The 22,586-nt window shown below is 38.3% G+C and overlaps 1 protein-coding gene and 1 long non-coding RNA gene across 6 annotated transcripts in view; one reads left to right on the top strand and one right to left on the bottom strand.

Moving 5' to 3' along the window:
* Nucleotides 1-20,214, bottom strand: part of jbug (filamin-type immunoglobulin domains fbug) — a 37,996-nt gene extending 17,782 nt beyond the window's left edge. Inside the window, exons 1-16 of one of the 5 annotated variants that reach the window (XM_066285759.1) lie at nt 19,944-20,214; nt 17,333-17,522; nt 16,006-16,171; nt 12,087-12,329; nt 11,804-12,027; nt 11,565-11,706; nt 11,348-11,511; nt 8,266-8,554; nt 8,039-8,202; nt 7,744-7,986; nt 7,485-7,695; nt 7,208-7,424; nt 6,418-6,629; nt 6,166-6,352; nt 5,929-6,107; nt 5,403-5,570 (exon numbers count right to left, since the gene is read on the bottom strand). In XM_066285759.1, the coding sequence (XP_066141856.1) occupies nt 5,403-5,570; nt 5,929-6,107; nt 6,166-6,352; nt 6,418-6,629; nt 7,208-7,424; nt 7,485-7,695; nt 7,744-7,986; nt 8,039-8,202; nt 8,266-8,554; nt 11,348-11,511; nt 11,565-11,706; nt 11,804-12,027; nt 12,087-12,329; nt 16,006-16,171; nt 17,333-17,509 (2,986 nt within the window). In that variant the 5' untranslated portion in view covers nt 17,510-17,522; nt 19,944-20,214. Of the gene's footprint in view, nt 1-2,531; nt 2,737-5,402; nt 5,571-5,928; nt 6,108-6,165; nt 6,353-6,417; nt 6,630-7,207; nt 7,425-7,484; nt 7,696-7,743; nt 7,987-8,038; nt 8,203-8,265; nt 8,555-8,652; nt 8,769-11,347; nt 11,512-11,564; nt 11,707-11,803; nt 12,028-12,086; nt 12,330-16,005; nt 16,172-17,332; nt 17,523-19,943 lie in introns of those variants that run through there. The other 4 variants (XM_066285754.1, XM_066285755.1, XM_066285756.1 and 1 more) reach the window with 4 other exon arrangements.
* On the top strand, nt 19,676-20,717 carry LOC136341149 (uncharacterized). The gene is made up of 2 exons (XR_010732445.1): nt 19,676-19,934; nt 20,308-20,717. It is a non-coding gene; the product is annotated as an uncharacterized lncRNA (long non-coding RNA).
* Nucleotides 20,718-22,586: the final 1,869 nt, after the last annotated feature.

Below are 22,586 nucleotides of genomic sequence, written 5' to 3'. Positions count from 1 at the left end.
GCACATTTCGATTAGCCGCTGAACAAAAACAGAGTTGCGAATTCCAATTGTGCAGGTTTTTAATTAAGTTGGAATTTCTGTAAAGCTGCGGTTTGTGTTCAAAAACTCCGAAAACCTTTGCAATTGAGCTACTGCCTCCTCTAACCCCCCCCCCCCTCAAAAAAAAAAGAAAAAAAATACTTGAAAAGAGCGGCATTGCAGGGACATTTGCTCCCAAAATGTTTTCTCACCTGTCGTTTGAGAACCACTGGTTTTATGACACCATCCTATCTCCAGATTGGCGAAAGGGCTCTGACATACTTCGAATCAAAGTCAAATATTATTAATTCGTTTCGGGAGTACTTAACTTCAAACAAGGAAAAACTAAGAGTTTTATGAATCTCGAAGTTCCAGCAGTTAACTGACCGAAACACAAATATTACAAACTTGCGAAATCAGTTTGACTTACTTGATCTGACATGAACTCAGTCATAATTATGAATGAACATTAAGTAAATTTCGCAATTTAGCTAAGTAACCAGTTAAGTTCATATCGAATCTGATTCCAACGCTTAAGCGCAATTTCCTCAAATCAAGGGTACCTATATCGAATCTTAGATTTGAGGTTTAATTTAATCACGTCGAATTATAGTTGCTTATTTTCTCCATTTTCTAAATTATTATTATTATCGTCTATAAATTTCAACTAAATACGCAATAATTGTTGATCACATATTCTCTAAATTTGAAGAGCATTATTTACATTTTCTTTAATTCCTGAGAGTAATAGCTCGCACGGGAGGGCATTATAGAGGGTGTAACACATCGCTATGAATATGTTTCTAGAGGCGGTAGCAATCTGCAAAATGATTTAAAAAACGCCGAGGGCCCCATGGGAAAAAGGCAAAATTTTTAACATACAGAGTGGCAAAGTTTCACTTTTTTTCTCACTCCAACTTTGCCGCCCTGTATATCGAAAATGGTGCGTTTTTGACCATGAGTGTATTGACATTTTTTAGTTATTTTGCAGAGCGCTACTGCAGTTGCACCGGTTCAACGGAATGTGCCCAAACTCTAGTTCTTACAAAGGAAACTTACAAGGGAGCCTTATGGGGTTGCCCCCTTGATATGTCTGCCCCTTCTTGGGGGATAACTGGTACTAAAGTCTGTGCATGCGGGGTGTCTCACTTAAAAAAATAGCGACGTTCTGGGACTTAACGTAGGGGTACATTAGGCACGACTCAAGGCAAACATTGTCATTCCTCAGCGATTGATATGTGAAATTTTCACGTATTTTAAATAGCGATATTCCGTGCACACGAACCCTGTAAATTTTCCTTTTAATGATCGTTTTTTACGAGCCTCTGGAGGCGATGATTTGTCGCCGAAACGTTAACAGGGGCGTTCGTCAGAACCCTTGGCAAAGGGAGGATAATGCGCAGCTGCAGCGCTGGCACAACCCCTAGTTCTGCGTCAGGCGTTATTCCCCAACAAAATAAAATAAAAAATTGTTATCGATATTCCTATCTACACGTAAAAATCTGCTCTGCAAGATGTGTAAAAGCGTTTCGGCCATCCTGAGAGCATCTATCTTATCAACGCTAAATGTGCCGTTTATCAGGAGACATGGAAATTAATTATTCATTATAACTAAGTACGAGTTATCTCTTTTTAATTGGAATAACGATTAATTGCAATTACCTTTCATGTATTACAGTGGATTTAAACTATGTAGCTAGTTCAGTAACTTGAAAGTAGTCAAATAAGGAGCCTCTTCCAACTCAATTAATTCAAATGTTGAGTGCAAACAAAATCTTCATTTTGCTTTTGAAGTTTCTCTCACAGGCACTTAGTCAAAAACTCACAATTCGGGTTGTTTTGGGCCCCTACCAAAGCGCAGCACCCGAATGGTGAATGCAGCCCTAAGTGGTGCGAACCAGGATGTAACGTGCAATGCAGAGGAGCCCCACTGAGGATCCTACTTAAATTTGGCCAAATGATTTCGTCACATGTGGTTTTTGGTTTCCGACACTGTCAATTTTTGTATAAATAACGATTAAATTTTGTTTCGTCCTAGTTAGTATTTCCCTTAATTGATCGAGTTATAGGTTTGTTAACCAGAGCAGCCGACTGAGGAATTCCAATTATTTACGCTGACTAATATGCATATAACACATATCCAGTTTCAAACATGAGTAACTTAATAAACAACAGGCAAAAAGAAAGCATTAATTAATGTTTTGAAGCCCACAGGCTAGCCGAACTGAGATCTGTCTATTCCAAATCTCCCTTAGTTCTTGCAGTGAAAGTTAAACGGGGCCTTCGGCCTTTAGCAAAACGTGTTATATCACTCCATGTGTTTAATTTTTCCTTAACCAGGACAGCGGTACTTGCCCACTTTTCTTCGCACAGTACTGCCATATTTATCAATTCTAGCTTGAAAGAGAAAATCACGTAGGTGCACTAAAACTTCTGATGGCACGAAATACAACCTCCTTGAGCCTTAATACTTTTCACACGAACTACTTCGGGTGTACTAAAATGAACTTTACCTGGCACTCTAAAGAACCACTAACCAATACTCTGGTTCCCGACGAACTTTCGGACAAAAATCACTATTTTTCAGAGTAAAAAAAGCAAAATGTCGCGTCTGTTCAAGCTGAGCACCGATAATATCCGAACATACGGTATGTCAAAAGGTGTACCTGGTAGATCGGCCGACCAACAAGCGGTACCGCTGTACCATTGCAAGTACCGTGATGGGTGCGAGCGCGGATGGAGAGGCGAGGGGAGTTGGGCATTCCTACGATCAACAGTGAGCCACAGGTAAACGGCGAGAGAATATTAGGTGGAACCGTGATGGAACCCACCAATTCTCATTTATTAGTTGTTAAATGATGTTTTAATAATAATCCTTGTAGCTGTATAATAATTGTTAAGTAACAACGTTCGGTCGGAACACGTAACAATTTGAAAGCAAAATAGCAGTTAATAGTGTTTCAATGGTTCCTTGCTTTTCTTGCAGAACGTAGGAATACGACCGACTCATTCTATACGTGGGTATCACAACAAGCCACTCCTCGAACAATGGACTTAATTAAAATCGTTAAATGCCGTTGGACGCTACTGACTGATTAACAAAAATCAGTTAATTTTTTGTGCAAATTATAGCGCAATTAAAATTATTATTCTTTTCAAGGTGAAGACACCGAGTGCATTTTGTATTTCATGTTGTTTCGCTTTTCGTGATGCCTAATTACTTTTGATTAATATTTCAGTGTTTGGAAAATGAAAGTGAGACCACATTTTGTTTTTGCTTTTATATATTGCATGTGCAGGTTCGTTTTGAATACAACGAGGGGGAATAAACTTTTGGGGAACAATAACATCCTGAGCGAAAAAAAATGTTAAACAAGTTGGAAATAGCGCATTTCTAAGAAGAGCGGTTGAATTGGAAACCGACATGTTGCTCAATCGCCCTAGAGAATTACCCTTTTTCGAGCTCAAACATGGACATGCCGGGCACTCGAAAAGACGAAGTGCGTAACTTGTTGGTGCTCACTGAAGTGCGCCTTAGGAGTTTGGTAAATTTCCTCGATTTTCGAAATGTCACGAAATTTTTTTCGAAATTTGCAGTTGGCAGATTTAAAACCTACAAGTCGGGACCACACTTACTCGTTATCATAAACCAATATTCAGAGAAAAATCCAATTTAAAAATAAGTGAAAGCCTTTACCATTGATTGTCATTGAGTTCAGGAAAAAAGTTCAGAATCAGAACAAAAAAATGTATTGATGATGGTTAACGAAAACAGCGCCATATGTTAAGAGGATGCTGAAACGTTGGTCGAATGCTAGAGAAACTAAAATTGAAAAGGACATATAGTTGAAGACAAAGTTATCCGTAATTTTTGCCCGAATTTAGACGACCCCGTAACTCTAATGATTAAGCTGGGAAAACGGCCACCCTGTATAGAGAAAGAGTTTCTGCCAACCAATTCGTAGGAATAGATGACGAAGGAACCAGAATTTACACCTCTCATATACACTCGGTTTCATATGAGATGCACCGCCCATTAATAATAATAATAAAATTTTGTAATTTTGGCAAAATAATGATTTATAAAAGAATATCAAGTGGGATCAAATTTCAGTAAAAAAAACACAACATTTATTAATTAACAAGTGAATAATGAGTAACGTCGCCTCCTACAGAAATGCAAGCTGACCTCTTCGTGACGTGCTTTGCAACAAACGATCAACATCCTCCTAGGGTATTTCATTACATGATCCCTCAAGGTGGTATCGTAGGGCATACAATGGAGGCCTCGATAAATTTCGAAGAGAGCGACTCATCGCATACCAAAGATGTTCAATAGATGATAAGTCTGGTGACCGTGCAGGCCACGGCGGCATTTCCAATTGTGCTGGTTCCAGGGACCTTCGAGTAATGTGCGCAGTATGCAACGTTGCATTATCCAGTTGAACAATGTCATTTGGCAAAATCTACATGAAGGGTACTAATATAAATTAAAAATCTAGAAGGTCGATGACAAAAAAAACCATTGGCGTTCGTTCTTTTTTACTGAAACTCTGATCATTTGATACTCTATTATGAAGCATTATTTTGCCAAAATTACACGACTTAATTATTACGATTACTGGGTGGTACGTTTCATATGAAATTGAGTATATTTAATTCATGAAGATGATTTATAGCAGATTTTGGCAGATCAACTATTGTCAACTTTCACATAAGGCAGAGTGGTTATTTCATTCAGTTAATTCTTGCAATTACTGCCAGGATTATAGTCTCATTCTATAGAATTTAAGGCTTTAATGATGACTCCTAAGTTTAACGGTATTGTCTGTTCTAATGGAAAAGATCCGCTAGAATTACAAAATGCACTCGAATTCATGGGCACATTGCGAATAATAAAAATACGCTAAAATTACTTACCTTTTATCAGAAAAACTTTTATGAACCAACATTACCCCAGGTGCTTATCAGAACCATCGCACCTCATACGGAGGAATTAAAGCATAAAAGGAAAAATCGGTTGAAGGTGGAAAATTATGATAATACATGTTGATGTCGTATTTGTTGATTATGCTTGAAAATTCACGTGCGAAGCTTCCGTAAGTAATAGTTAATCAAACTCTTTGATTTGACAGCTTCTCTTCATTAACACAGAGAGATTTTACGGAAAATCGATGTGCATTCTAAACTTGTTTAAACTCACTGCGTATAGTTTTTTCATATCTTTAAAAGAAACTGCGCAAAAAAATATCTCTCAAAATACTTCTAAGAAACGCGCGATCTCAGAGCAAAATAAAATCAACATTCAATAAAGTCCCTCGAACCCATATGACCATGTGTTCGAGTCTTCGTTCAACCATCACCAATCAAATCTCCCTACTTACCTGGAACTGTTTCCCCATTAAACTTGATGTCAATCCTATGAGGCAAGGCTTGGTGCGGCGTAAACGCTGCCCTAAACCTCTGTCCTCCAAGACTTCGGACACTGGACGTTACTCGACCCCCCTCGACCAAGATCTCCAAATCGCCTGAGCCTGCACCGCTACCATCAACTACGTATAAAGTTATAGATCATAGAAGCTTTTAAGTCGTCACAGTATTAAGGGGGAAATTGTTGGAGCGCTGATTAACTCTATCAGGAGTATAATGTACATGGAAATGGAGCAACTGACCGTTGACATAAACTTATAAAGTTCTTTCAATACCAAATTAATCCATTAAATGACGGCTAATTCTTCGGTTTCCATACACTAGGCTTCTTCACCGGCTTAAGATCCGACACATCAGACACACAATAATTCAGATACAGAGCATTGGTCAGTTTTTCCATTTCCCTGGAAACAATTGTTTGTTTCCAATCGATTACCAAAACATTGCTATCAGGAATCTAAAATAGCCTAAAGATCGTACTCTCAAATTCCACAGGTTGCCCCAGGATTCCATCAGGAACAGGCTGGACTTTGATGGCCGATGCACCCCCGGAAGTTTTAGTGATCAATTTAATAGGTGATGTTTGTCCATAAGCTCTTTCAGAGAAACTTTGTCGATAATCCGAATGGGCACTATACTTCTGCTCGTCGAGCAAAAATCTAAAATATCAGCAGAAGCTTAGAGGTTTGCTGATGAGGTGGTTGAGTGCTATGAGACCTGTTATGTTCCTCAGTTTTTTGCCTCCGAATGTCGGAGTCTAACTGAGACTCGGTTAAGTTGGCTAAAGATTCCAAACTTCGTTCGGAGAATATGTTTTTGGTCTTGTTTATGGCATCCCAAGAGTCACGTCTAGTGCTGTGATCAGCCATTGCTGATACTTTTACGATTGGACTAGTGTCCACACCTGAAAAGGTATGAGTTTATGAGTAATTTTTTAAAAATTGTATGATTTTCGATATTAAAATTTACCCTCACTAAAATTGCCGTAAGTTCGATTATCGCTGTATCGTTTATCGAATCTGGAATTCGAGGTACATCCCATGTCAGGGCTTGATCTCTCACCAAAGTTAGGGCTTCGAGATTCCGATATTCTCATCGAAGACATTTTGCTCATATAACTAGATTCGCTTGCTTTCTTCGCAAAACTTGGACTAGATGTGTCGAAACGTTTTTCGTTCAATCTGGGATGAGAAACAGGAAATTTTAAGCTGGACAGAAAAGATATTAAAGGAGGTAAAAAATAAACTTATGATCTAATAAAAAAAACAGGAAGACGTATCAGAAGAACTCTTCACACCTTTAAATAAGAAATTGAAAGATGTATACAGGGTGAGTCAACGAAGCGGCCTTACGCTTGTGCTTGTAGACAAGCAAATTTTTGCTGGGGTTTTGAAATATACAGGGTGATTCGAAATAAAGATACGTGGGTCGAATCCATTTTTCTATGGAATATTTTGTTTTTAAGTCAATTTCATATTCTAAATCAAATTCTAAATATTTGCAGTATAATATAGTCTGAATTAACCTGAACTATGTACGTAAATAAATTCAATAACCTTCAACAGTTGCTGATTCTTATTGCGGGATTTTAACTTTTTCGTGTGCAAAAATTTTGTTGATGAACTTTATGAAGGACCCTGTATATTTGGAAACAATTACCTTGTCCCATCAAGTCTCATTACAAACAGTCGGGATGGTGGCTCATATTATTAGTAAAACTTCCTAGAGTTAAACCTACCAAAGGGCCCGACAAGCTTACCTCTTACTGCTAATGTAATCCGGACTATCGCGTCCATACATCGGACTAGTTGGACGATAACTCGGACTTTCGTTTCGTTGGACGTAAATCGGGCTAGAAGTTCTATGGATGTAGCCAGAATTTCCGTTCATTTCGTAGCTGGGAGAATTCGAACTTATTCTGCTCTTCTCAGCTACGGATCGACTATGGTAGTCTTGCGCATACTTATGTGTCTCTTCTAAATAAAAAAAAATAATAATAATAACATTTATTCTTAAGACTCGTGAAGAATACCCACCTAAAAGAGGACTGGCACTTTGTCTATAGCTATTGTAAATCGTGTTTTTAGTCGTAGGACTAGGAATGGCGTATCGGTTTGTAGGGCTCGTAGGGCTGTGCCTGTATGTGTTGTTCGGACTCGAGCTCGAGTGTTTGGAACGACGTTGGGTACCCACCCTCATCATAAACGGAGAACCTTTTACGTCATATCCATTAAAGTACACGTAGACCTAAAAATTATCTCTAGAATAAATAATTTTGGTATTCATTCGACTAACCCTGTGTTTCCCGGCATCTTTGGGAGTAAAATGGATCCGATAGTGGAACCCTTGGCTATCCACCCTTTCGACATGACAATGAATGGACCTTTTATCGTGGACAATATCAGCGAACACTTCTCCAGGCACACCCACATTTCGGCAGTCCAAGTCGATGCTATGGGGGATCAGTGGAAGAGCTCCTTCCAGGCCTACCACATTTACTCCGTTCGGATCAAAGACGCAGCAAGTGAACGGGCCTCCCTACGATTTTACTAATTAGTCTACATGAAAGCCCTTTGAAGGGAAATCGTACCTGAATTTGCTTGCCCTGATAGGTAATCTCAATCCGCCACTCTCCAGGCTCGTCGGGTTTAAACGTGGCACTGTTGCTGCCATCCACGGTGGTCAAGGGGCAATTTAGGGGACGCCCCGTAGGACTGTAGGCTGTCACGAGGATGTCCTCTTGCTTTGGTGCCCCTGGTAAACGTTGAAGAGTCAGATTTGCGATTTGTGTTAGCCTCACAGTAACAGATTGTTTACCTGTTGCATTAACTAGAACCTGCACTAAAGACCCTAAAGCACAAGGCGCCATTCCAGGTGGAGCTACTTCAACCAATGGGGGTAACACTCGGAAATAATGCCCTCCTAGTACTTCTTCTCCCTCGTACTTCACCACAAGTTCGTGCATTCCAATTTTAGTGGGGATAAAAGTGCCCTTCCCATTGTCCAGACGCTTGTCCAAATACACTTTGTTGTCTGGACCTCGGACTTCCACCGACACTTTGGAGAAGGACAGTTGGGAGTCTTGCAGATTTACTTGATAGTACGTCTGAAGGGAAATTAAAGTATTGACAAAATGGTGAATTGGGGTGCACTTTCGTTTCGTTCCTTCGATTCGCCCTATTGAATATCAACATAGGAAATTACCTTATTTTACTGTTCCACAAACTGATTTGCAGGTACTTAGGCGGGTACTGAAAGTCTCATTTTTGAGTCATCGCACAAAATAATAAACTGAGTGATTGATCCTCGATCCGAAAGGAAGTACGAAAAGTGAATACTAATTAGCTGAGACAATAGCGCAGAAATAATTTTCATGGTTTTATCTACGATACCTTGGCGCACTATCATACTTAAAAAAATTCCACCATGAACGTAGAAATGAAAATCTATTCAGGTCAAATGTTCCGTTATTGCAGAAGAGGATTTGATAAGCAACTTTACACCGCCTCTAAAAGGGAAGATTCGTTAGAGTTAGCTCTAACTGAGGTCTTACGTCTAGGACCCTCGCTTCACTTCATATTGTCACTCAGCATGCAGGTCAGTGATAAGCGATCTTTTCAACTAACAATTTGTTAATGCAAACACATTTAAAGGTACCCGTTATACTGAGGATTTTCAATATAGGCGCGCTAATGGTTTACGAAGTAATTAGTTTTAGCAATTTGACCTGCCACTTCAAACAATGGCACCGTTTAAGGTTTACTGTAATTTCACTAAGTTCAGCACGCTAATTATCGTTTTAAAGTGTAAAAGGAATATTAATACGGAATTGAAATCATTTAAGCATCCCAAACTAAGCGATATACAGAGTGTCCACTTAACAGCCCTTCGGACGCCTATGAGTTTATCTGTGATTTCCGAGAAAATTCAATTATGGGATCTACGTGGAGCTAATAAAGGTAAATTTTCAAAATTAGTGACGAACCTACAGGGTGTTCCCAGGAAGCGGGACGGAAAAGTAAGAAAAATTTAAGTTGAAAAGGCGAAAATTAAAGTCGGTATTGTGGACACCCTGTATGTATTTTTGGCTAAAGGAATACTCGCGCCTGCTAAAGTGATTTATACGAGAATCCCTTCAATAGCTATCAAAATCTAACTTAAGCTAACTGCAATATTAGTTTTTTATGAGGCGCTGCAAATGTCTTCGAGTCGCTGCATTCCAAGAGAAAAAACGTATGAATTAACATAGAGTCAACAGAGGATTCTATCACGTGAAAAAAATGCAGATGGTTCCATTAAAAAAAAATGCACTTCATGACGCTCCGCTTATTTGGGTCACCCAGTAGGGTTATCACCAATTTCAAACTTGCCTTCATTAGCCTCATATCTGTACGTTCACGTAATTGATTTTTTATGAAATCACAAGTGAACCAATAGAAGTCCGAAAGGTAGGTTAAATGGACACCCGGTACACAGGGTGGCCGTAAATATTCCGTCTTGCATGGCCACCAGTACAGGCCTTATGGGTGATGGCTCCCGGCAACAGCGGGCAGACATTCCTGGTCGCCGGGTTTCTTAGGGGCAGGGGGCAGGTATTAAAAATTTCGCTCAGGGCGTCAGATTTGCGAAAGCCGGCCCTGATTGACAGGATAAAGTAACGTTGGACAGAATTTCATACAGCAATACTTGCCATTTTCACATTTAGGAAAAAAATTAATTTATGAGGATTGATTAATGGGTTATAGTTCTTTGTGTTGAGAGAAACAAAGTTCTCAAATCTCTTGAAATATACCAATTTAGACGTTTCGACGCTGACTGGCAACTTTATAGACACAAGAGGTTTTCATGATGATGATGTAGAGAAAAGGCTGAAATGGTCGAGTCTGTGGCCAGGCATATCTATGGAAGATCGTATATAATACTAGTTACAGAGCGTTTTACTAAATGATAATTTCCCTCCATTACGGGGGGGCACAGTAAAAGCGGAGCTTTTAGAAATATTTGTCCTGAGTCATTTTGTCCGGGGGCCAACACACCCAATTTTTTGTATGTTTCTATATTACTCTTCAAGTAAAAATTAATTATTTATTCCGTCTACAATTACACGTAATTAAAGTCACATCTTAATGCGCAATTCCTAAATGCAAATTGTTTTTCCGGCTAATTTTGCACATTTTAAAGCTGAGATATACAGGGTAGACATATCCGAAGTTATCCGAGAAGAGAGAAATGTAAATTTCGTTAAGTGTCACCATCGGTATTTTTGTTTTTTTCATCGAATTAGTTTTTCCTTTAAACACCGAGTGTTTTTCCTATTGAAACTTTAAATAGCATGAAAATTATTTTGGTGAGGTTCTTACATAATTTGGAAACTAGTTTAACGCACGGTCATTTGAGCGAACTAGTCAATTACTAATCGAAATGACATGAAGGAACCTTCCTCATACCCATATAACAATCTTTTTCAACCCAAAAATACACTGCATGATCGCGTACAAAGATCCGTTGATCCGACTATACAAAAGGTGGAACGAAGTTGCTTGGCAAAGCGAAATCATACTGGACTAAGACATGTAGATAGTTAGATACGAATATCTTTATTTATTATTTTTCTGTAGAATTGAGTATCACTACTGGATAAAAATGAGGCAAAGGAGGAATCAATAAGATCAGGATCAGTCCGTCAGGATTTGAGGCGTAGAAACTGACCGAAATTACTCTGAGCATCTTAGGAAGAGTCAAACGTAAACAAAAAGTCAGAAAAATTATTGCTAAAAATATACTTTCTCCCCTAATGGTTAAAGATTGATCGTCTTTAACACTTAACCGGGAAATTACAGATTATCCTCAAAGGGAGGGCACCAAATACACCTACTATTTGAATACGAACGTTACTTACAGGTTCTCCCACTCGTCCTGATGTCGAGTTCAGACCAACATTGATCATGTCATGAAGGGGAGGCCTCTCGGGTACCCACTGAAAGTGAGCTGCGTATGCCATAACTCCCAAGTGTTCAACATTTTTGTCTGCCATATCTTTGGGTGACAGAACCGGTTGGACACCTGTAAGAAAACCTAACTTTGATCTCTATACTCATGTATATACAAATATCAACCTAATCTTTTCCCTGCTTCGACTGCCTGGTTCAGGTTTTGTTCCCAGTAAATTGAATCAGTCCTCAACTTTTCTGGAGCTGTAGCTGAACCACCCAGTGATCTTATGATCTCACTTAATACTCGTCCATCATTCCAATCGCTCTGAAAATAAAAATCATTGATTAATTGGGTCTATATAAAATATGGGTATGGCTGAGTATTTCTCCATTGCTCCATTGTTTTTTTTTTAAGTATTTACCGTAAAATTTTGTACTGGCCTTTCGAGCCTTGAATTAATCCACCTTAATGTGGCGTAGAACCCCGGAGATCCAGGCTTCATGAAGTAGGAAAGGTAGGTCATTCCAGATAGCTCATCGAGCCAAGGAGATGCCAAGTATTCCGGCTCCAAAACGGCTGGTATTCCAAGATCTTTTTGAGCAACATCCATCGCTCGCCTGCAGTTCTCGATGCCATTTGATTTATCTAATTAAAAAAATTGAAAATTTAGCTGGAGAATTTTTACCATCAGGACCCGGTTTTACCTAATCGTCTCCAATTGGGGAAAAGACCAGGTTTGCAGTAATCCACCAGAGCCGATAACAGAACTCCAGAATTCCAATCAGTGGTAAGGTTGGAGACTTTGCACTCTGGAAGGGCCGCTTGCAACCAGGCCAACATAAGCTTTCTAGGTGGAAATTTGGATCTTCCAATTTGATAGCGGACGATAAGGGACCAAATGAGTCCCAGTATGAGCTTGAGGTTTCCATGTACAATATCCAAATTTCCTAAAAAAAAAATGAGGAAATGTTGAGCTCGAATGATGAAACGACCAAATTCCTGCGATCCGTCACTAAATTTTTGTAGAAAAACTTTAACGCCTCACACTTGGTACGGCACGTTAGGGTATCTTGGGATTTACATCCTTGACGTATTTTTCAATTTTGAGTTTGATATCCAAAATGACCAAAATCCTCTTTTAACCCGCATTGAAACTATATTACGTCATGTGTCTTCATATATTTTTAGAAAAATTGTTTTGCTCTCTACTTTAAGTTGCCCTCCCTGAAGGTTACTTTAAAGTATACACACAGTACAGGCGTTAAAGAGAAGGTAGGTTGGACACCGACCCGGGGCAGGGGGTTGGACGATGACAGAGTGGCGAGCTAGCCCGATTGTCGGTTTTTTTCGCCCAAGGCACCAGACTTGCTGAGGCCGGTCCTGATTGTGCTCAATATAGCATCGGCACCTATTAGCTTTCATTTTTAATTAATCTAATTTGCTTGTTCGTTTTAATGATTGTTTTAGAGATATTTTTTTATTCACTTATTGTTTCTAGCTCTGCTGTTTGCTTCCGCATGAACCTTCTCTTCCTGCATTGATAAGCAGATATCTCTTCCATGTTGTGTTCTTCAGTTCGTACGAAAAACTCAAAGAACTTTATGTAACCTGTTTACATAATCTTAATGTTGATGTGTTCGTTCTTGAAAAAAAATCAACTTTTTCTCACAAATTATGCGACCCTTTGGTGACGACTCGAGCCCAAAATTCCACTTAAACATTCTTAAGCAATTTATTTCATGTCCCAATATGTCTACGTAGTCATTAATGCAAAGAGCACAGTGTACCCTTCCAGGGCCGGCCTTGGCCAACCTGACGCCCTGGGCGAAGATCTTAATCATGCTATCCCCAAGAAATACCGTAATTCCACCGCTCTTCCCGGTCTGCCGCCCTGCGTCATCGCCCAGCCTCTCCCTCAAGCCGGTCCTGAACCTTTCTTATAGTTTTATGATGTGTTAAACACGAGCCACATAAAAAGAGAAATTTATTTGCATTTCAACCGCACCTACAAGCTGATAATTTTTATGCGTCATGCCATTGAACTCTTCGATTTAGTTGCTATATAAATTGTTAAATTATAAGAAACGTTCATTATGGTGGTGAATGTCGAACTAGAGAAGACAGTTAGTAGGTTAATTTTTACTTAAAACGCACCAGAATAAGCATGAAAGCCTTAACTGACACATAGTAACTGTTTCATTTATTAAACCATGACATCAATTCTAATTTTAGTTATAAACGAACATTAAAATTCTTAACATAAAAGACCAGCCTGGAGGAATGAAGGACACGTAATGGACTCGATCTAGCAGCATTTACTACGAAACGTAATTTCATGAAGGTTCATGCATCATTTTCTAATTCACTGAATATATCTTATGATTGGTTTCCGGATCAGATGTCGGATGCCGAAGATCTGATTCGGGAAGGAAATGCTCAAATGATGGTATGCTGTGGGCAGGACTGAAGGACCATAATATGATAATGCGTGATTGGCGACAATGACTTTTTATATAACTTTTCTACCAAAAGATGTTTCAAAACAAAAGTTACAAGACTAATTTTTTGTCACGTTGTGATGCTCTTGAACCTTTTTTTGTCTTGGCCCATACCGGCACGTACCCATAACGAAGTGTAACGTCTGTTTTTCCAATGTGACCCTCTATTTCCGACTTTCTTTATGAATCTACACTTATTCGCACATACAGACATAACAAATTTTATTTGAGGTAAATAAGGAAAATTCTGAAAAAAATCTTTTTTTCCTCGTTTTATGAAAAAAATTAAATTCAATGAAAAAAGCTAAACAACAAAAACGACTTGTGTACGTTTTAAACAACAAGTAAATAGCACTCCGGAATATGCCATTTTCAATTTTAAAAAAAGCAGTACCAATTTTTTGCCCGGTGAAATAGAGTGGCCGCCCCGATCACCTGATTTAGATCCATGCGACTTATTCTCAAAATTTTTCTTATTTAACCCCAATGAAATCTACTACATCTGTACGTGTAAATAAGCGTAGATTCTTTATAATTAATCAGAAATAGAGGGTCCCGTGTGAAAAAGCAAAGCTAGATTTAAAAGTAATTACCATTATTTCATATGGATATATGATGGTCCCCGTCGTAGGATCAAAGTAAGGTGATTCCCATTGAAAACACCAAAAGTCATTTAGCAAACGCCACCGGAATTAGGGAATTTCCAAACTGACCGCCAAGACGATTAGGAAGTGGATAATCATCCAATAAGAGTTTTGAAACAAGCCAGCAACGCGCCACTAGCCAGGGGAGTCGATAAGCTAAGTAAGACTTAAGTAATCTTAAGAAGGGTGCTTGTTCCCATACTTAAGCTCGGTTGACTTGAGTTGACTCAAAATTTACGAGGGGGGGGGAGGCAGTAAGGACGATTACAGGACATGGAGTACTAGGTTCTTATCAGCATAAGAAAAGCACTCTAGGGAATGCTAGTACTGTGCGACAGAAGATAACCCAGAGATGATGGGAGAACAAGAGGAAGAGGACGAGGAAGAAAGAGAAATGCGCCACCACAGTGGGAAGTAAAACAGAACAATTTCAACCACCCCTCTTCTTCTGGTGTAATACTTTGCGGCGATTCCGAAGAGGATCGAGGGTGAAGAGGAGGCAAAAATTTAGTCGGTCAATATCCCGAGGGATACAATCCCGATATTATGTGAGGACACAAGACTGCCTTAGTACCAAGCCTACATGTCTGGAAGTAGTCTCTAATCCGTTAAAAAAAAGAATCCTGGTTGGTAGTTTTCTTTGGGGGTAGGAGAACGGTGATTACGGATTTCGCTGAGAGCGCCAGACTTGCTAAGGCCGGCCCTGCCTAAACTAAGTCGAGGCATAAACAGAATATAAAATTGACGCTCTACGGCGACATGGGTCTCACATGCTCATCTGCATAAGCCCTAACATCGAATTTGTATCGACTTTGCTGTCAGCATGTTGTGTTCATGCTTTCAACCCAACGCACGATGATTAATAATCGATTTAACGTTTACGTCGAACATCTTCAGGTGGGGACTGTCTCAATGCGGCAAACTAAGAAGGGTGGCGGACCTTCCCGGTCGATGATTTTTCTTGAGGGTGGGGGGAGGATGGTGAGCGTGAGGCCGGTCCTGTCAGGAGCTATTTTGCCCCGCGAAATTTTCGCTAATGCCGCCCCTGTCAATAACTGTTCGTGAAACCCAGAACGCAGTAGAATTAAGTCAGGTAGAAACTAAATTAGCCAAATTACGACACGATGAAAACTACCTGTAAGTTTTGTAGTAACCGCGAACCTACGCTCTTATTAAAATTCATAAACGCCTTATTAGAAACGGAAAACCTCCATTGATTTGGCTACATGAATGTTATGACATTGTTATCAACACATTGTATAACCAAATTTTACAATTATTTATAATTTTTCGTCGATTATGTATTTCAAGGTTGGGTATGAGGTAATTTTGAACTTGAAGTATTTGAGGAGCAATTTGGACACAGGCCAAGTCAGCAGTTGCAAATATTTGCTTTTGAGCGTGTTAAACCGTGTTTATAGAAGAAAATTCAATCCAAAGGATGTCGATTAGGGAACAAACTTTTAACACACTAAACCTACCTATATTGACAAGTTTGACCCCGTCTTGTTCTATGGCATTTAAAGCTGCAGTAACGTTTTCGAGGTAGTGATGCTGATTTGCAGGCTTCCTGTTCCACGCAGGCCTTATTGGTTTCTTTTGGAGGTCTTCTACGAGGGCACACAATCTAACGCCTGTTCGCAGGTCCTGCAAGTAAAACTTATTGAAAAGGGGAATTTACTGCAGCAACTCCTCAATTCCCCAATACACCTTCCAGTTATGTCCCTTTCACAGGCGCAATCAACAGAAAAGTCTCTGCTGGAATTCCTCCGGTTTCGATTCACTTGAGTGTGAGTTCTTGCACTTTCGTTCGTTTCGATGTTTAGTATAACTGTCTTCTTCGTTTATTTTTAATTAAGTGAAGAATAACTTAATTGGAAATAAGACAGTCATAAACTGGACTGGGTGTTGTGCGACAACTGTGAAGGAAGGTTCCATATATTTTGAGTGTTCCTGGTGAGGAGTTGGGGACAAAGTAAAGACATTTTTTCTTCGAAAAAGTCCAATTCGTTAAAAAAATATTATTTGCTTGATAATTCAAATAAATAAAAATATTCGAAAAATTTCTATTAGAGGTAGTTAGAAAATTGCCCTTATTTGTACTTGATGTTAATGAAACTTATAACAGATAAAAAGCCTTATGGTCCGATTATTGCCTACATTGTAGCAGTAATGTTCCGTAGGGTCAATGCTTATAGGAACTCTTTTACCACTTTTGGCTCTGCTTTCATCTCCTTAAGTTTTGTACCAACTCTTCCAAACACCTCGTATATTCTTACACCACTGCAACTATATTGTTAAAAAATTGTTTTTTAGAGAAAAAGCTGATTTAAATTGCCAAAAAATTGGGCAAAACTTTCCTATCACAAACGTAAAGTAACTAGTTTCTCATGTATTTTATTGTGTATTTACTATAGAAACTCGGCAATATCCCTTAAGGGGGACAAAGCCTCCATGACCAATGGTCAAAACTTTATTAGTGCCAAATTTTATAAAGTTCAGATTACTCCCTAGCAATTGGTCTTTAAGGCGAGTTAGGAGATGGTGCCTGTTCTTAACAATGGACATCGAATCTGCAATCTATGTATTTTATCTAATCGCATTATGCATCACTAATTTAATAGCTTTCTCTACTTTACTACTCTATTCGAAACGATGGTAAATCGAACTTATCTACCTCCTACAACTGTCCCTTTCTTATTATACCTTACACACCTATAGGAACAAAGTAGAAGCATTTTACCTCGACAGTGGTTCAATGAACCTTCCTTCTCCTTAATTAATTAATTAAAATAATTATGCACTTGCCTCAGATAAGTCTGCAATCCGTAAATCTTTGGGCAAATGCTCATTGACCCAGTTTCGAAAGGTATTAGCTTGGATCTCCACCCACACATCTTCGTTGCCTTTTATCTGCATTCCGCGGGCTGCATGACCTTCCGGACTTCGGGCCAGTAGACCACTGTGCGATATTTTGCCCTCCATTTTCGATCAAGAACTAAAGTAAAAAAGTTATTGAGAATAAGCTTTAAACGATAAATAATTTTATAAGGGTGCCAGGTCTGGCTGAACGAAGGGCCTGCCGACGAGCGAACGCCAAATTTTCAGTAAAATATTCTACAATATACAGGGCGTTGCAAATTACTACGCCAATCTACTACAGATTCCTTGAGTAAAAAGAATTAGACCTTCCTTATGCGACTTTTTTTTACCGCTTTATACCCACCATACAGTGTTTCACTTGTTAAAAAAAATTAGTTTGGTAATAACTTCAGTGTTTCTCGATATATTTTTTTTTAAATTATGCAGTGATGCGCAGTCCGACGAGGCGCACTCTTCCTATAATTTTTGTTGAAAAATTTACAACCAAAGTGGGGAAAATGAGGGGTCATGGCCAGATTTTCTCCTCAACTTTTTTTTGCGCACGCCAATGGTGGACACGTGTTTGTTTCAAATGGGTATCATGTAAAACAAATATTTCCTTAATATTTAGAATTTCAATTTATAGAAGGTGCAACGTATCACCATGAAAATATTTCAGAAGGCGACAATACTCTGCAAAATAGCGAAAAAATGCTAATAGTTCCATGGTGGACAACGCACCATTTTCGATATACAGGGTGGCAAAGTTTCACATTTTGACTCACTATTTATGTATACAGTGTGGTTCTAAAAATAAATGGGCCTCGATAGAAAGCAAATTTATATGTAGTCGTTATATTCTCAGGCACAGTACTTGAACTATGCGCCACTGTTTATAATACTTAATATGCATCACGACATCGCATCTCAGCGTTTGAAGACTTAATTTTTCTTCTGATGCTTTTAGAACCTTTTTTGTATTTATCAGTGATCCATACACACTACTGAACTCTTCCGACATATTAACTTTTAACTATAATGTAGTTATACGTATTAATATTGCGTATATACAGGGTGATTCAAAAACTCGGGGCGAAAACTAAGGAATGTGTATAGTTTGACATTCCGGTTAAAAAATATAAAATAACACTTTTGCCGGAGGGCCTGTGTTAAAATAATCCAAATGATTTAAGTCGGGGGATCTCGCAGGCCACAGCACTTGGCTAAGCCGACCAATGCAGAAACTTTTAAGAGGAATACATCGGAAACGAAGGTTTGGCAGGAAAAATTGTATTTAACATTTTTTAACAAGATTATCAAACTGTACACGTTATTTAATTTTTCGCCTCAAATTCTGAATAACACTCTATTAATATCTAGGTACCTATACTCCAAAACCAAAATATTCTATTAGAGGAAATACTGCCCGAGTCCTTGAACAGACCTTCCAGATCTGCCACATTCAAATTTCCAAACTTTCAAGCAAAATATGGACTTCGCAACACTTCCTCTTCTAAACCGCCTGGGTGTGCTATTTCAGGTTAATTAATAACAATTGTTCTTATCTTTAGTCATCGCTGTTGTTTTAGATTTCAGAGCTAAGATGGATCCTATACCCAGAGACGGCTTTAGCTAGTCTGATAATCTTTACAAAATTTTGAATCCTCTCAAGAAAACCGGCGACCAGGAAAATTTGCGGCCACGGGCTGGCACTCAATGTAGCCTCGCATAAGTCCGATACTGCATTCAGCCCTCGTGCCCATTTGAGACTTTACGAGGAGCAGAGTCGGGACAAAATGGACAAGTGTGAGCAATATAATATGACATACAACATTTTTCCCTTGTATATGTACTGAATATTGTTTACCTACGTGTTTCGAATTTTTTTGAACAAATTCGTATATTTCACCTTTACAATGCAATATCACGAAACAAGTGGAAATTCCCAGTGAGAATCATACGTCTAACATACTTGAACGATTGGCGATTTTTCGAATGGGTCAAAATCCAAAAATGTAAAAGTATACAGTGTGTGCCGTGTAAAAAATCAAAGCTGTTGCCATTTTTCAAAACAAGCGACAACATCGCATTTGCGAAAACGTTTTAGGTCGATGTCGATAGACTAAGTCGCATCGTCTAGAGGCCCTAACTCGCAGAAAAATCCTACGTCAAATTTAATATAAAAGTCTATCGTACCCCCGACTATCGGACACCCTGTATGTAATCCCAACAACTCACCTAGCCCACGGCAATGTGAAATTAATTAGTGTTTTTTTCTGATTAATGATGTGGGTTGTAGGCGCATCGTATTGCATAAATATGTAATGTTTTGTATGTGATGCTAATAGTAATAGCGCGACGCAGGTAGATGCGAATCTCTGACATGTTAGCCCAAATAGGAAACGTACTAATTGTACGTGTACTGTAAACCATTCAATTTATTTCTAATTTTGCATTAAGATTGGCAATATTCGGCCTTAAAAACCTGACGATACGCTACAGAAGAGCAGCACTTAAGTCAGGCGTGCGCCACAAGTAAACAAATAAGGTAACTAACCGTGAGAGAAGATTTCCCTTTCTGCAACTGCTCTCCTTAACGTGGGAAAAGCATTGATTCTGGCACTAAATTACAAAATTTATAACAACACTGCACTAATAACAGGAAAATTTATCACTGTAACTTTTTCGTTCGTCTAAATGTCCATTTACCATTTAAAATTTTGAAGCACGCGAAGGATAGTCCGTGACGAGCTTTGATCGCGGCTTTTGGTCGAGGTTATACAATAACACACTGTAAGGTAATTCTTAACCAGTGTCGCGGAAAGCAAGTCTGGTTTCAGTTTCTAGAAGGGGGGCTCCGACCTGCATATGGGGGGACACTCCCATGTTGGTCTGTGAAACTTAAATATTGTTATTTTCAGGAATGCACAAGGAGCTATCAAATCGACAACATCGCTAAATTTGGAGTGAACTAATTAGTAAGATTGCTCATGGCGACGATGATGATGACGGTATGAAATAATGAATAATAGTGAAGTTTGACCATGCCTTTAAAGATTAAATAGACGTTGATGTAAAAAGCTGTTGCAGCCCCACGTGAGATGCTAGTAGCTACGCCACTGCTACGCCATCAGCTGCGGTACATTTAAATTTAAATAATTAAAAGAATCTTGAAAATGATTGCAGTAGGAATTCTTGGTCCAAATTTATACAGGATGGAACATATTATCATGTTAGGATAATAGCTGTGCGATCAGAATTTGGATGAAAACTTTCATTAATTTCAATAAAGTTGGTTTACACTTTTCTTGAAATAAAGAAGTCTAGTAAATCTGGTATATTATTTACACCTTTCCCCAGTAGATTGATTTCCCTGTAGTATAGTAAACACATCCCATTTCCTTCATTGTTGTTCTTAGCTCTCTACCTTTAGTCGTTGTCAGTTTGGAGCCCCAATTTGTGTGTTTAGCTTTGAAGTTTCTTCCTACTGCAAATCTTTCTACTAAATGTAGAAATTTTTTGTAATCAGTTTTCTTCAAGTTGTGTCTTGGTGAGAAATAGAGAGCTCGAATCATTAATTTCGGTTTATTAGACTTATCACTTGTTAGGGTCAATTGGCATTGTTCGGACTTTACGTGTTGTACTTCATAATAATTTATGCTGTCTTTTACTAGTACAGCACCTCCTCTTTTCACTTGATTTTGGGGGTGAGTTGTGCGGTATGTTTTGTAGTCTTTTATTCACAGGTATGATTAGGTAGTAACGTGTGGTTTAGATTTCAAACTCAGGTGAATATTTAAAATTTCGAGAAAGACCTGTAGCTCTTGGATTTTATTTAGAAGGCCAGTGGTATTCCAAGTTGGAATTCCCAATTCTTTTGAATTCATTTTTTGTTAATAGATGTTGTAAAATTACTTTTAACTTAATTTCTAATAAGTATGACTGTAAAGAGGTTTGTGGTTCTGTGTTGTTCTTGCATTTTAGTCATGAGTTTTTGAATCATTTACGTTATGGTTTGCTGCTCCATTTTATCATCTTCGGAATTATCAGCATTAAACGATAAATTTTTAAAAAACAGCGAGGATACTTTTCATTGTTCATTGAGTAATTTTTGTAGACGTTTTAGTTTCATTAATTATTTAAAAATAAATGTTGATTTTAACATTTATTTAGCTTTTTCTAGCCGATAAAATAATTCGTTATGAGAATACTTTCTCGACAGTGTAATGCGATGTATAACAACAATGTTTATTTTTTTCCTCAAAAACGATGCGTCGTACGATAAAATGGTAAGGTCCTTCAAAGTGAAACAAAGAATGAAACAAAATAATTTAATTATGGAAAACTAAGTGGCGTATTTATTTTCTACAAAAATGTTCAGTAGCGTTGCGCTACGCACTCCGCTGATACTACTAAAAAATTATTTTACATTGCAAAATATTCGGCTTACGTGTGTATTAGCACCACTCAAACTTCATTAAAATATCTAAAACGATTTGGAAGACAATTGAGGTTTTGGACTTTTTTTAAATTTTAATTCAACAACTTGCATATCTGTGACGAAACGTCTTTGGACCATGGTTTGTATAACAAACCAGGGTTATTTTTTAACGTGGTTAGCGTATATTGGTTTATTTTTAGAATACCCTGTATAAAATTCCTTGCAAATTTAAGCTATTTTACATAGGCGCAACATTTAAAAAAGAGAATTAGAGAACATTAAAAATAGAGAGTTTCACCGGGCAAATTTACACCAGGACGCCTTTGATAATGGTCAAATAATTAAATGAAACGATATTTGCATCGCTAACAACACTATTATTATCAAAGAAGCGTAAAATCACAGAAAGTGCCTGTATTTTACTGAATAAACACCAATATGTGGCCCCTTGTTAAGTAAGCAGAGACAACAGTTGGTTACCCATGCTTGAGGTCAACCTCGGACATATAAAAAGGAACTCGAGACTAACAAATACCCTTAAATTAATAAAGTTGGAAAACAATTACTTCACTATAAGATACACCTACTCTTAAACCAATCCTTTAAAGTGATAGCATGACCCATGGTCAAAACGGTCATTCCGCAACGATTAAGGCGAGGAATTTTCAGAATAATTCCCATATTTTATTTACTTTCGTACACTTTAGTCCTGCAATTATTTTATAACCATTTTTCCTGGAGTTTTGATAATTTGCTCTT

This window comes from Euwallacea fornicatus, chromosome 9 (assembly GCF_040115645.1).
Source record: "Euwallacea fornicatus isolate EFF26 chromosome 9, ASM4011564v1, whole genome shotgun sequence".
NCBI classification, from domain to species: domain Eukaryota; kingdom Metazoa; phylum Arthropoda; class Insecta; order Coleoptera; family Curculionidae; genus Euwallacea; species Euwallacea fornicatus.
Note: the sequence above shows the minus strand (reverse complement) of the source record. Positions and strands in the feature narration are given on the sequence as shown.